Raw genomic sequence first — 14,904 nt, 5'->3', positions numbered from 1 at the left:
CAGAATCCAAAGCAGGCTCCAGGCTCTGAGCTGTCAGCACAGAGCCTGACGAGGGGCTCAAACCCATGAACCGTGAGATCATAACCTGAACCGAAGTCCAGTGCTTAACCGACTGAGCCACCCAGGCATCTGACATTTGCTTCTTAATTACTGTCATACCTGCTTAGCCTCATCTCTTCATTGTAGACATATCAGTTCTGGCAATAAATGTCACTAGGGGCGCCTGGGTGGCTTGGTCGGTTAAGTGTCCGACTTCGGCTCTGGTCATGATCTCACGGTCTGTGAGTTCGAGCCCCGCGTTGGACTCTGTGCTGACAGCTCAGAGCCTGGAGCCTGTTTCAGATTCTGTGTCTCCCTCTCTCTCTGCTCCTCCCCTGTTCATGCTCTGTCTCTCTCTGTCTCAAAAATAAATAAACGTTAAAAAAAAAAAATTAAAAAAAAAAAAAGAAATGTCACTAACTTCAACATGTGATTAGGAAAATTGGTGTTATTACTTGGTAGTTCTTGGTATTACATTATCTTTTTCCGATTCATTTTCCTCATTTTACCATATTGACATACTACATAGTTTATACAACATTCAAAATTTCAAGTATGCTGTTACATGTAATAGCTGCAACTAGCAGAATCAGCTACCTCCTCATTTTACCAAAGTAACTGACATAGAGACAGTAAATGGAGAAACAATCACGAACACAGGCGAGTGTTAGTCTCTGAGTAAGGCATTGGGTGTTTGAGGAGGATGGAACCACTTCCTGCTGAAGTAGGACACCCATGATAGGAATGTGCCAAGTGGGCTCCATAGCCAGGCACCAAGCAGTATCAAGGATTATGAATTATTATCACTTTCATGTGCATATATCTTAACTCCAATAAAACGCTTGGGAATTTGGGTGCTAGTGGTTTCATGTGTAGGTGGCATCATTGATTCCTCTCATCTCAGCCAGAACTGTATTAATCATATATGAGACAGTATGAAACTTCTTGGGTTACCACAGAGGCTCTGGTTTAGGCATATATTGTGGTCGCAATTGGGCACAAATCCAAAAAATGAGTGTGCTTTTATTAATAGAGGGAGATGGTTTTGCTGAGGTTGGAAAATGGTGTGGCTTTGGCTCTTAAATCATTTTACACTGTCTGTGGTCTCTGGCGGCTGTGTTTATTCTTTCACATCATCAGCGGGAAGTGAACCATTTTGCAGTTGGCAGTTAAGTCGAGATAAAGCTCGAGGGATTTTGGTTATGGATATTCCAGGTGATTGAGAAGTAAAATGAATGCTTTCAGAGATAGCCAAAAGGAGAGGGGGAGACAACAAACAAGGAGTCAGAGCTTAGGATGTTCACCTACCTGGTAGCCGGTGGACTTTCTGAGCCTCGGTTTTCTCATCTGAAAAGTGGGGCTCATAATACCTTTCCTGTCTGCCTTAGGGGGCTGGTGTAGGGAGCAAATGAGATCACGTTCACAGGATAGATTTAAAAACCATAAAGTAAGCTGCTCAGATTCTTTCCACGATAGCATTCAATATAGAAAAATAACTAAAACTGAATCTTGATGCCGATTTTGGTAGAGGAAACATAATAATTTTCCAATTAATGGTGCAGTCTTCAGTTGTGTTGTGTTCAAAAGGTTTCTTTGAAACCTGGTTTTTTTGGAATAGGGAAAAGTGTTTCTCCAAGGAACAATACCATGATTGATGGTGAAGTTCCAGGGCCAGCCAAAAAGCCTGTTGAACTTCTGCTGCACCTGCAACGGGAGTTCTGTGGTGGTCTGTGATCTGCAAGCCCTTCTGCTCTGGAGCAGTCCTCAGGGTGGAATGCCTTCTAGGGCAGAGGCTGATTAGTCCCCTGGGGGCCGAGGGTTCTGATGGACGAAGGTCCAAAGGGAAGAGAGAAGGCTGTCCTCTCTGGAAATGCACAGTACGTAGAGGCTCAAGTCAACCAAACAGCCCACCCTGCCATGTGCCCCCCTGCCCCTTGCCCCTGCAGGAGAGGCTGCAGGAATGAGGCCCCAGCTGCTGGGCCTATGCTGTCATTCTTTTAATTATTTTTTTTTAATGTTTATTCATTTTTGAGAGAGAGAGACAGAGCGTAAGTAGGGGAGGGGCAGAGAGAGAGGGAGACACAGAATCCAAAGCAGGCTCCAGGCTCGGAGCTGTCAGCCCAGAGCCTGACGTGGGGCTCGAACTCACAAACCGTGAGATCATGACCTGAGCCAAAGTCGGACGCTGAACCGACTGAGCCACCCAGGTGCCCTGTGCTGTCATTCTTAAATCCTGTGATGTAAATCAGGAAGGCCTCATATTTTAAGACAATGATTTCTTGTGTTTGCTGAAGTATTTCAATTAATAGTTGAGAACATAATTTGAAATTGATAATTAAGTGCCTATAATGAAAAAGTGCCTATTTGAAAAAAATAGGTGCTTTTGAATTCTAATTTTACTGTACTAAAATGCTGTTTATAAATTATAAAAGCTTCATGAATCATCTCATCACTTCTCCACGTAATCTTTCCCTTTAAAGTGCGTCTCCCATGGGGCGCCTGGGTGGCTCAGTTGGTTAGGCGTCCAGCTTCGGCTCAGGTCATGATCTCACGGTTTGTGAGTTCAAGCCCCACGTTGGGCTCTGTGCTGACAGCTGAAAGCCTGGAGCCTGCTTCGGATTCTGTGTCTCCCCCTCTCTCTGCCCCTCCCCCACTCATGCTCTGTCTCTCTCTGTCTCAAAAATAAATAAACATTTTTAAAAAATTAAAAAAATAAAATAAAATGCATCTCCCAGTGTTGACTACACAGTGAGAACGTTCAGTGCTAGATAGGACAGCTTTGCCAAAGCCATCAGGCATTTTCTTGGAGATTCTGATGGAGGGTGAGGCCCAGTACCTCTTATGATCAAGAAATTTGGGGAAACTGGAGAGAAGAAGCTGCCTCAGAAAAAATGAGCACCATAAAGTTGTAGAGTGTAGCTCTGTCATTTTTCAGGAGTAAATTAGTAACGGGAATCACACCAGAATGTTTCTTTCTTGATATATACCAAAAATGTGGGCGATGCCTCAGACATCATCTAACCACTACTGATAAGCAAGGACGACTAAATTCTTATTAATCATCTTGGGAGATGATCAGTTCTATATTCTTCTCCTTTTTCTTCTTCCCACTGCTTGCCTCGCTGCCCCCATGCAGTTGCACTGTTAGGAGACAGGAAAAAAAGAATCGAAACTCATGTTCTTTGATTTGCTATTTCTTTGTGAGATGACACCTGGGAACTGCTCCTTTAGAAGCTCAACAGGCATCTGTGTAACCATGTCACTTGCGCTTCTTTTTTATATCCCAAAATAAAACAGAAAAGTACATAAGTAGGGTTAGGAACAATATAAATTACAATGGAAAGTTAAGAGATGGATACACTTCCACGAGCATAAAGCTTGGACTTTGGTGAACTCCTGTTTTAGGGACAGGCCCATTGGGTGGGCTTTCCAGGGGGGATGGAAAACTCATTAGTGATTTCTGCAAATATATCTCTGTTAAAAGTTGGAGCAAGGCTGAGAGTTAAGTGGGTTGACTAGAAATTTGCCTTTAACTGTCACGGCAGTATTTAACTAGACTCTCCTCCCACTGATCTTTTACATTTTTCCCAGAAACAGCCCCTTGTCTGTACTCGGTGGTCAGCCCCACCCCCACCCAGCAGTGAGATTGGTGGCTCCCTGCCAGCCTCTCAAAATGGGGGGCCTGCATTGCTTCCTCCCCCTGGTGACCTCCTCCCGATCTGCAGCCCTCAGGGCTTTGAGCTCTGGTTTACCACCAGGCCTCTGTTAATCCCCTGCACTTTTTTGCCAGAGTCTTCTTAAAGGGGAAGGTCCTCCTTTTCTGCTCCCTTGTCCCTTCAGCTCCTTGTCCTCCTTTTCTTCTTTCTCCTCCTCATCTCCTTTTTATCCCCTTCTTCTGTGCTTCATCCTGCCAGCTTTTTGTGGTCTTTTTATTTACTATCTTCATAGTAGAAAGAGAATAAGAAACCATTTGTATACAAAGGAGCTCACAGTGGGAGAGAGGGTGCATGAAACCGTGGCTTTGCTTCTGTGCTGGGCATGGTGCAGGCATGAACAGGATGGTCTGTTAGCCTAGAGGAGATCGTGACCAGGTGCTGAAAAGTCTGCACAGAAAAGTTTTCCACAGAAAAGTAACCCTGAGCTGGTCCAGGGGATGGGCAGGCTGGAGAAGAGGTGGGAAAGGGATTGAAGAGGCCATTCTGGACTTGTCAAAGGATGTGAGTGTGGTGCAGCATTTGAAAAGAGGAAGGGGGACAAGAGGTGAGCTTGGAGGTGTGAACTACACTGTGAAGAGTGAGCACCCTTAAGATATGCATTGTGCCTGATAGGCCAGCAGAAGTCAGAGGAGGCCTTTGAACAGGGAAGGCTAGAGTTTGAGATGCTTCCTGTGGCCACAGGGAGTCATGTGGAGAGATGAACAAGGCAGGGGAGAGGCTGGAAAGAGCCTGTTGAGAGGTCTGTAGAGTTTGGGAAGGAGGTGACACAGGCTTAAATGGAACCAGCAATCCCGGTGGTGGAAAGAAGAGGAAGAACAGGTGACCCTTAGGTGTGAAGGGGGAAGAGTTTTAGCGCCTAGAAAGGAGCTGCTATAATCAATAAGATGGAATAGGGAATGCACAGAGAACTGGGCCCCCTCCAGGAAGTCCATTTTTCTTTCATCCGTTATTTTTTATTCCTCTGCTCCTTTAAAATCACCTTAAAATCTACTTCAGAGATATTGTCTGATTAATTCATGGCTTTCTGATATCCTAACCTTTCTATTTATCCCAGTCTTTCCTTCATAGGTATTCACCCATTCAGTCATTCCATCCACAAATGTTTATTGAAGACCCACTGTGTACCAGGCACTGGATTTGGGCATAGGGGCACAATGATGAAAAGACCGTGCATAGGCCCTCACTAAAGCTTCGAGTATAGAGGAGTGGACAGACAATAAAACATAATACTAAATAACCTAACATTAAACAGCTTGTGGGGGGTGTAAGGTAGGAGATGAAGTTTGAGGGGTTGGTGAGAGTCAGATCATACAGGGCCTTGTAGACCATGGTCTGAAGATGGAATCTTATCCCAGGAGAAGTGGACAAAAAGCTAGTAGGGCTTGTGGTGACAGAAAGCAGAAAGACATGGTTCTGGGATGTCACTGAGGTTGGGGCTTGAACAACCAGGTTGACGGTAGTGGCATAGATTGAGGTGTTACTGTGTATTTTTCAAGTATGTGGCTCATGTTGCACTTAAGTTATTCTACCAGCATCACAGCTAACACACCTGGCAATACTTGATGTCACATCTCACTCAGCTCTGCACACTCCCCACAATGTGACACGTGCAGTACATGGAGAGGCCATGTCACATGTAAACGTGTGCCTCCACTCTTGACTTGGGCCATTGAATCAAAGCTGCGTTTGGGAGTAGAAGAACCTTGAGCTGTCTTAACTTTTTCTAATGAGGTAAGAAAAATGGTCGAGAGAGGGAAAAACTGAGGCCGAAACAAGAAAATAAAAGCTCCTAAGAAAACTGTTCCTTTTGCTGACGGCATCCCTTGCCAGAGGCTGGATGTGGGGAACAAGGGGATGGCAGTAGATCAAGGTGCCCAATCCGCGAAGCCTTAGGGACCAGGGAAGAGGACATGTTTTTGTGCATGATGATTAGAATGCATGTTCCCTGGCGTCTGATGGCCTGGCTTCAGGTCAGGATTCACATGAGCATCTGAGCTCTTTGGACTCTGAGTTGGGAAAGCTTGTGAGTCATTCCTCGGGTTGATGTAAACAGCGGTGCTTGAGTGAGTGCCTGGGCTGTCTCTGGAGAAGGAGAACAGATAGAGCCAGGGTCTGATGATGAGAATTTTCCATTTTATGGTGGTGATGGCCTGGAAAGCCTAGAATGATTTATTAGCCTTCACACAAGACCATTCCTTAGCTTAGGAGACTATATTGTATAGATCCACGGTGAAGTGGAATGCTCAAGTGGTTTGTTTTCCCCTCCAATGTTTTGGATGCTGAAGTTTTCAGGGAATACTTTACTGAATTGCTGTGTAATTGAATTGACTTCAAAAGGCTTGAACACATTTACTTGAAGCATTATTTTTATTTTCTCTGATTTCAAGGTAGTTATATTTTAACAAAATCTTTTTGTTGCTGTTGCTACAAAGGAAAACTAATCAAAGATATGTACCTTAATAATTGTTTTTAAAGTTTATTTATGGCTATAATGAAGCCTTATATTTACATAATGCTTTACAATGCACAAAAACATTGTCCCATGTTTCCATTTTATACACACAACCACCCCAAGAGGTGAGCAGGGATTAGGAACCCCTTTTCACAGATGAAAGGATGGGGAAGTTGTGCAATGAGTGGGTGCCTCAGTCACATAACTAGAAAGAGATTTGGGACTTGAGTCTCTACCATTTGACTCTAAGGATAGGTATCTCTCTTCTGTATTTTGGGTGTGAAGTCCCGCAAAAAATGTGGGAATGGGACACACGATGTTTGAACTCCTATTTGGTGATGGGCATTGGTAATGCCCTTCACACATCTTGTCTCATTGAATCCTCACAACTCTAGGGCAATTATCACCATCCCCACTTTATCGATGAGAAAAATGTTCCCCAGAAGGTTCACAAACTAACCAAAGCTAGTGAGTGGTGGGGCTGGGATTTGACCAGGCATCCAAATCCTGAGCTGACTCTTCTTAACCAAGAGCCTGTCTGTACTGTTCCATGAGGAAAGATCACACTGCATCAAAATCCTAGAGGAGAACACAGGCAGCAACTTCTTTGATCTTGGTCACAGCATCTTCTTACTAGACACATCACTGAAATCAAGGGAAAATGAAAGCAAACATGAATTATTGGGACCTCGTTAAGACACAAAGCCTCTGCACAGTGAAAGAAACAACCAACAAAACTAAAAGGCAGCCTAAGGAATGGGAGGAGATGTTTGCAAACAACATATCCGATAATGGGTTCATATCCAAAATCTATAAAAAAGTATCAAAGTCAACACCCAAAAGACAAACAACCCAGTTAAGAAATGAGCAGAAGCCCTGAATAGACACTTTTCAAAGAAGACATCCAGATGGCTAACAGACACATGAAAAGATGCTCAAGATCACTCATAATCAGGGAAATACAAATCAAAACCTTGATGAGATACCACCTCACACCTGTCAGAATGGCTAAAATTAACACAAGAAACAAAAGGTGTTGGCGAGGATGTGGAGAAAGGGGAACCCTCTTGCACTATCGGTGGGAATGCAAACTGGAGCAGCCACTCTGGAAAACATTATGGAACTTCCTCAAAAAACTAAAAATAGAACTACTCTATGACCCAGCATTTGTACTATTAGGTATTTACCTAAAGAATACAAAAATACAGATTTGAAGGGGTACATGCACCCCAGTGTTTACAACAGCATTTTCAACCGTAGCCAAACTGTGGAGAGAGCCCAAATGTTCATTGACTGATGAACGGATAAAGAAGATGTGGCATATATATATACAATGGAATATTAGCCATAAAAAAGAATGAAATCTTGCCATTTGCAATGACGTGGATGGAGCTAGAATGTATTATGCTAAGCAAAATAAGTTAATCAGAGAAAGACACATGATTTTACTCATGTGTGAAATTTAAGAAACAAAACAGGTAAACATATGGGAAGGGGGGGAGAGAAGAAGGGGAAACCACAAGAGACTCTTAATGATAGAGAACAAACTGAGGGTTGATGGAGGATTGTGGGAGATGGGCTAGATGGGTGATGGGTATTAAGGAGGGCACTTGTTACGATGAGCACTTGGTGTTGTATGTAAGTGAAAAAGCACTGAATTCTACTTCTGAAACCAATATTGTACTGTATATTAACTAAAATTTAAATTGAAAAGGAGAGACTTAAAAAATAAACAGCAGCATTAATTAGGTATTAGGTATTAGGTAACAGCAGCATCAATTTTACTAAACTTTACTAAATTGGATTTACTAAATTATTCTCTTCTTCACTTTTAGACAAAGATAGCTCTCCTAAACATTTTTTATAAAATAAGACGAATATGCAAGAAATAAATACTTGTCTCTTGGAAGAGAATGAAACTAACAGTCTTAAATATCCTTTGGTCACAGCAATATTTGATGCTACTCTTAAGACTATGGACTGAGGGGCACCTGGATGGTTCAGTCAGTTGAGAGTCCGACTTTGGCTCAGGTCATGATCTCGTGGTCTGCGAGTTCAAGCCCCGCGTCGGGCTCTGTGCTGACAGCTCAGAGCCTGGAGTCTGATTTGGATTCTGTGTCTCCCTCTCTCTCTGCCCCTCCCCCACTCATGCTCTGTCTCTGTCTCAGAAATAAATAAATATTAAAAAAAAAAAAGACTATGGACTGAGAGGTTTCTTTTTTTAATATTTTTCAAAAAGTTTATTTGTTTTGAGAGAGAGTGTGCATGCATGTGTGTGCATGTGAGTGGGGGAGGGACAGAGAGAGAGAGACAAAGAATCCCAAGCAGGCTCCCCACTGCTAGTGGGGTCCAATACAGGGCTCAAAATCACACCGTGGGATCATGACCTGAGTGGGAATCAGACGTTTAACCGACTGAACCACCCAGGTGCCCCTGGAAATGAGATTTCTAATCTGTGGAACTGATGTCGCATGTCTCAGTGTGAAGTGAAAGTCTTATTATGGACAGCTAACAAACCCGGATGATGATCTATTTAACCCTAGGGTTTTGGTATAATAATTGCTTATTAACATGAATTTCTCATTCTTCACCTTTGAACCAAAGTAGGCTCTCTTTGTATCCATTTTTTTTTTTTTTTTTCCATTTCATGCTACTTGTCCTTAGGCCCATGTTCTCTGGTAGGAGATGCTTAAAAGGGGTTTGGTTTTGCTACTGATTTAATGAAGCTTGTAGGATGAATCGTGTTGTACTGATCAGTATTGCTGTATTTTCCAATTAAAAACAAAATGGCGCAAATGTGCTTTTATCCCAGATGACTGCTACACTGAGAAACTTGGTTGATTCACCACCAGCAAGAAGTAAGTTGCTAAGCATCAGTGCCCTCCCCCAGCTCTGCGCGGTGATGGGACAGTACATGGCTGACAAGGATGTCTGCACCAATATTGCCAGAATATTCAGGTAGGTGGACTAGGAAAACAAAGCAGCCTTACACAAATGCTAAGGCTTAAATTTGGGGTGGGGGGGGGCGGTATCTTTAATATTCGTGTGTGTGTGGCTGGCAAGGAATCCTATTTTGCTTCTTACTTCACCTAAAAAAAAAAAAAAAGTAAATCTAATGGCCTAAGTTCAAAAAAAATGATTTAAACTGATGACTCCATTTCATATGGTTTTCTAATGCGATTCTAAATTCATCCATTGTAAGTCACCTTAGTTCTTTGGTGAGTCAGGAGTTATCCTAGGGTTTTTACACAAACAAAAATTCCTCTTAGCTTATTGGAGATAAATAGCTATATCACAAAACATGGTAAACTTTCTAGTACACTTGGAAACGGTACTTAAGGGTTTTAACTCAAAAAGGGGAACATTGCTTACAAAGTCTCATCTGACCTGATTTGTAAGAGAAGGTTATTTTATTTCAGTTGTTTGACTGAACTTTGGCTCACACATTCACTAATCATGCTCACACTTCACTCCAGGAGTGATGACCATCTGAATCCAGGTTGCTTTAAAGCAAGATGTTTAATTTCAGAACAGTCTTTAAATTATTGTATTTCCTCCCTCACTGCTCCTTGAGCCAATGTTTTAACATAATTATCCTTCTCAAGAGACCTGGGCATTTCTTGAACTTCACTGTAATTGTTTAGCAAAATAGAAAATTTCCCGAACACTGAATTGGTAATTGACCACAGTATGAGGATGAGTCCAGATTTGATTTTCAGCACTGTGCTTTCCTGCCTGGATACTTAATTTGGGGTACTTATCACTCTCATTTCGAAGCACTGTAAAATCATAAATTTTGTGTTTATACATGGTGGCATGTAGGAATCCAATTTTCATTTTTTTTCCACGTGGATAGTCGGTTGTCCCAGCACTTTTTATTGAACATGGCATTTTGTTTTTGCACTGATTCTAAATGCCTAGTTAGTTAAACACAAGCAAGCTTCCTTATACTTGTAGGTCTGTTTCTAGGCACTTTGTTTGGTCCATCCTCAGACCAGTACCACACAGTTTCCAGTGTTATAGATTTAAGTCTTGCTATAAGGCAAGATGAGTCCTTTGCCTCTTTTCTCCTTTAAGGTCCAAATTCTTCCCTCTTTCTCATGAACTGGAGAATCAGCTAAAGTCTGGGATAGGAACTTTAGCATTTTTCACAGAACAGCACTGAGTATGTAGAGCAATTGGGATGCAGGAGTGGAGAATTGACACCTTTATGATACTGAGTCTTCCACCAATAAACGTTTATGATGTCTTCTTTTACATTTTTCCATAAAATTTTATTTTTTTCTCCAAAAAGATTTTGCACATCTTTTGTCAGATTTATTTCTTCATGGCTTTTGCTGCAATTATGAATGCAATCTCTAAACATATTTTTAAGGGGACTAAGAGGTACAAACTTCTACTTATAAAATAAATAAGTCATGGGGAAGAAAATACAGCATAGGGAATACAGTCAGTAATATTGTAATAACTTTGTGTGGTGACAGATGGTGACTACGCTTATCATGGTGAATATGTTTTAATGTATGGAATTGTCAAATCACTGTGTTGGAGACCCGAAACTAATGTAATAGCACATGCTGACTATAAAATATGTATATAAAATATTTCCTAATAGGCTGTTGCTGGTGTACATAAATAGTATTTAATATTTGCTTATTAATTTTAATCCAGGAATCTTAATGAAATTTACATCTAAGCATTAGTCTATAGATTGTCTTGGATTCTGTATGCAATTTGTCTGCAAATAAGAATAGTTTCGGGTTTTTTTCCCCATCATTACAACTCTTCCCTGCTGTCCCCACCTCTTTCTAATTGTATCACTCAGGATGTCCCATACAAAGTTGTAAGAGTGTTGAACCTGCTGCCTTTCTCCTGCAGAGAAATATTTGAAAGAAAATATTTGAAAGAAATATTTTTGTGGTTTTACCGGTTAAAAATAATATTTACTGCAGGTTTTTGTAGATACCCTTCAGAAGGTTAAGGAAGAATTTTCTTGCACTAATGGGTGTTAGATTTTCTTGAATGCTTACCTAGTATCTATTTTGATTATGTAGATTTTCTTTTCTAAATTCATTAATATAGTAGATTACAGATTAATAGGTTGTCTGACGTTAAGCTGCTATACATTGCTAGGTTGAATTGACTAATATCTTGTTTAGGATTTTTCATCTATGCGTTAGATGAACCTTGTACTTTTCCTTTTGCATTGTCCTTGTTTGGTTTTACTGGCAAGTTTATACCAGTCTCATAAAATGAGTTGGGAAGTGTTCCCACTTTTTCTCTATTATCGAAGAATTCCTGAAAATTGAACTTATCTGTTTCTTGAAAAGTTTGTAGGACTTGCTTGGAAAGTGCAAGATTTGTGTGTATCATTGAACACAGATTCACTTTCTTTAGTGGCTATATATCCAGCCATATTTCCTCTTGGGTTAGTTTCAAAAAGTTCTATTTTTATAGGAATCTATAAAAATCTATAGCACTACTAGGAATTTACCCAAGGGATACCGGAGTGCTGATGCATCGGGCACATGTACCCCAATGTTTATAGCAGCACTTTGAACAATAGCCAAATTATGGAAAGAGCCTAAATATTCATCAACTGATGAATGGATAAAGAAGATGTGGTTTATATATACAATGGAATATTGGCAGTGAGAAAGAATGAAATCCTGCCATTTTGCAGCAACATGGTTGGAACTGGAGGGTATTATGCTAAGTGAAATAAGTTAGGCAGAGAAAGATAGATATCATATGTTTTCACTCATGTGTGGGTCTTGAGAAACTTAACAGAAGACCATGGGGGAAGGGAAGGGGAAAAAAATAGTTACAAACAGAGAGGGAGGGAGGCAAACCATAAGAGACTCTTAAATACAGAGAACAAATTGAAGGTTGATGGGGATGGGGGAGAGGGGAAAGTGGGTGATGGGCTTTGAGGAGGGCACTTGTTGGCATGAGCACTGGGTGTTGTATGAAAGCCAATTTCACAATAAACTATATTTAAAAAAAAATAAAGTAACCCTATGTGTATTTGAGCTTTCTGGAAACCAAAACAAAACAAAACAAAAAAAACCAAAGTTTATTTTTATTTTCCCATTTGGCATTTCTGCAGCAAACTTACTTCTTACTATGACTGCTGTGCAGCCTTGGCCAACTGTTCCAGATGTTATGCCTTGTTTTTGAAAGTGATAAACAAATACCAGAAGAAACAGGTCAGTTCTTTATGTATTTAATTCTTCAGTTTGTCTTTGCGTTGGGGTATTTGTATAAGCCCATGTTAAATGACCTTATGTTTTGAACGTACAGGTTTCTATCAGAAGCTTCCATTTGATGTGTAATGGGCAGCCCCAGGAGTCAGAGTTATCTGTAGGAGTTGAGGAGAGACTAGTTGGAGGGAGAAATGGCTACCATGGGATGTTGATGCGGTAGGATCCCTGGTTTAGGGAAGAGGATGGGTGCACAGTGTTGTTGCTGCCAGTGATCCCTGGACACTTAGACGAGAGTCATCCTGGGGTGGGATGGGAGTTATTTGCAGGCCCAGTCCCAGGCTTGCTGAGTGGGTGGGAAGGGGCCTGGCCATCCGCACTTGACTGAGAACCACGGGGACTTCTGATGCAAAGCACAGTTTGGGATCCCCTGCACGGGTATACTCTAAAGATTCTTCTAGACTGGAAATTTTCTAATTCTTTGACACTTTAGTATTTAGAAGATGAATCATTCCAAACAAACGTAAATATTAGAAAGAAAACAGAGGCGCCTGGGTGACTTAGTTGTTGAGCGTCTGGTTCTTGATTTCAGTGCAGGTCATGATCTCACAATTCGTCAGATCGAACTCTGCATCAGGCTCTGTGCTAGCAGCCCAGAGCCTGCTTGGAATTCTCTCCCCTCTCCCTGCCCCTCCCCTGCTTACTCTCTCTCACTCTGTCTCTCAAAATAAATAAATGAACGTTTAAAAAAGTTTTAGAAAGAAAATAATTTGGTTTTAATGAATTGGGTAACAATATATAGAGCTATTTAAAAAAGGGAAGATGTCACAAATGACTCCACCTTAATATAATCATAATAGTACAGACATTAAGTTTTATTATGAGTCTTTGAATATTCATTAAATGCAGTTTATTCAGATTTATAAATGATTACAGTTACATCACCTGTTTGGTGACATATTTGATACATGAACACAATATATATTTCAAACATGGTAAACTTTCAGAATCGCACACTAAGTTTCATCAGCTTTAAACCAAATAATTTATATGTATACTAAGAACATTTTAATATAAAGCTTTTGTGTTTGTTTATATTGGCCATCTCAAAACCACCTCAAAATATAACCCATGTTTCCACAAATAGCGCTGAATTTATTTTTACCCAGCCAAGTACTTCTGCTGAGAATAACTAAGTTTGTCAGATTTTATGCTATTATTAGCTAGTTTATTAAAATGTTACTAGTCTCTTTTTGGTTATACAGATGACAGAGAAGTATCTATCTATGCTCATATTACACTATTACTACATTTTAAAGATGGTAAAACCTTGCTTAAAGTGTTAGTAATTTTTATTTGGCTTTTAAACACTGATTTACAAATGTGTACTTGAGTTTCTGATTCTGAGAATTTGGGTTACAAATGCTTTCACCTACATATTTTGTATTTTTTCTAAATTACATACTTTGAAAGATTTCAAGGTATAAGAATTTGCTACGTCAGGTGAAGAATGATTTGATTAATCTACCCGAAAGATTCTCCATTGCTGTTAAGTGTCCATTAAGCATTTGTCCATAAGCATCTTGGCATAATGTATTATCATAACTGTAATCTTAGGGCAAGTGAATTAATCTGGTGAAAAGCTTAGGCACTCCTATTCCTGGTTTTCTTTTTAAGTAAAAGAATAAAATGGCAGAAATATATTTTACATTAAAAGAATTCTTTTAGATCTTATACTTTAAAAGTTTAGTTATGGATTTTGTTTGTAAATGTGCTTTTATGATTTTCATTGTAATTTTATTTTACCATCATTATTCTTTTTTGCTTTGGTGTTTTGATTTTGGATGATTTAGATAACTATAACCAGAGAAGGCATCTTTGCTTGCACTAGAATTTTCAAATGAGGGTTAAAGAATGCATTTTGGTTTAACAACTTGAATTCAAGTTATGTCATAACCTGTACATTTTTAAAAAGGAAGAATACACATCAGTTCAGTACTGATAAATAGCCCTATTGTTTTGTAGCATTACTAGTAAATAACCGTTTGTTTTTCTGATTATAGCTTGGATGATGGCTGTGTTTAATAAACAGACAAAAATCCTGGTATCTTGCCAATATAAGACATTTGAGATGTCAACACAGCTAAGGGTATGCTTTTGCTGCTGTAAGGGACTATATATCTTAAAGTTTAATCTGCATAAAATTTTACTGTGGCTCTTAGCAAACTACTTTTCACTTTGGACCAAAAGTTCTCATAAAGCAAAATTGGTGTTTCAAAGCCATCTTTTTTCTCTATTGACCTATATGATAATTTTGTGTTCCTATTAAAATTATTTTGGTTAGAAGAAGAATGAAGAGCACCTTGCAAACTATGTACAGTTCATGTTGTTTCCAGAACCATCAAGGAAATGCATAATTTATTAAATTATTTTAATCATTGCAGTGAAGATCATATTAAAATATATTACATATTTCCTTGCTTTCTTAGAAGAC

General features: G+C 40.0%; 1 protein-coding gene across 2 annotated transcripts in view; it reads left to right on the top strand.

The window, feature by feature from the left end:
- Positions 1-14,904, top strand: part of ARMC2 (armadillo repeat containing 2) — a 105,666-nt gene that overhangs the window by 63,718 nt on the left and 27,044 nt on the right. For both annotated transcript variants that reach the window (XM_019443033.2, XM_019443034.2), the window contains 2 exons: positions 9,020-9,165; positions 12,317-12,416. In XM_019443033.2, coding sequence (XP_019298578.2) covers positions 9,020-9,165; positions 12,317-12,416 — 246 coding nt within the window. The remainder of the gene's footprint in view (positions 1-9,019; positions 9,166-12,316; positions 12,417-14,904) is intronic.

Source organism: Panthera pardus, unplaced genomic scaffold (assembly GCF_024362965.1).
Source record: "Panthera pardus isolate Hobbes unplaced genomic scaffold, ASM2436296v1 HiC_scaffold_17, whole genome shotgun sequence".
Taxonomy (NCBI): domain Eukaryota; kingdom Metazoa; phylum Chordata; class Mammalia; order Carnivora; family Felidae; genus Panthera; species Panthera pardus.
Note: the sequence above shows the minus strand (reverse complement) of the source record. Positions and strands in the feature narration are given on the sequence as shown.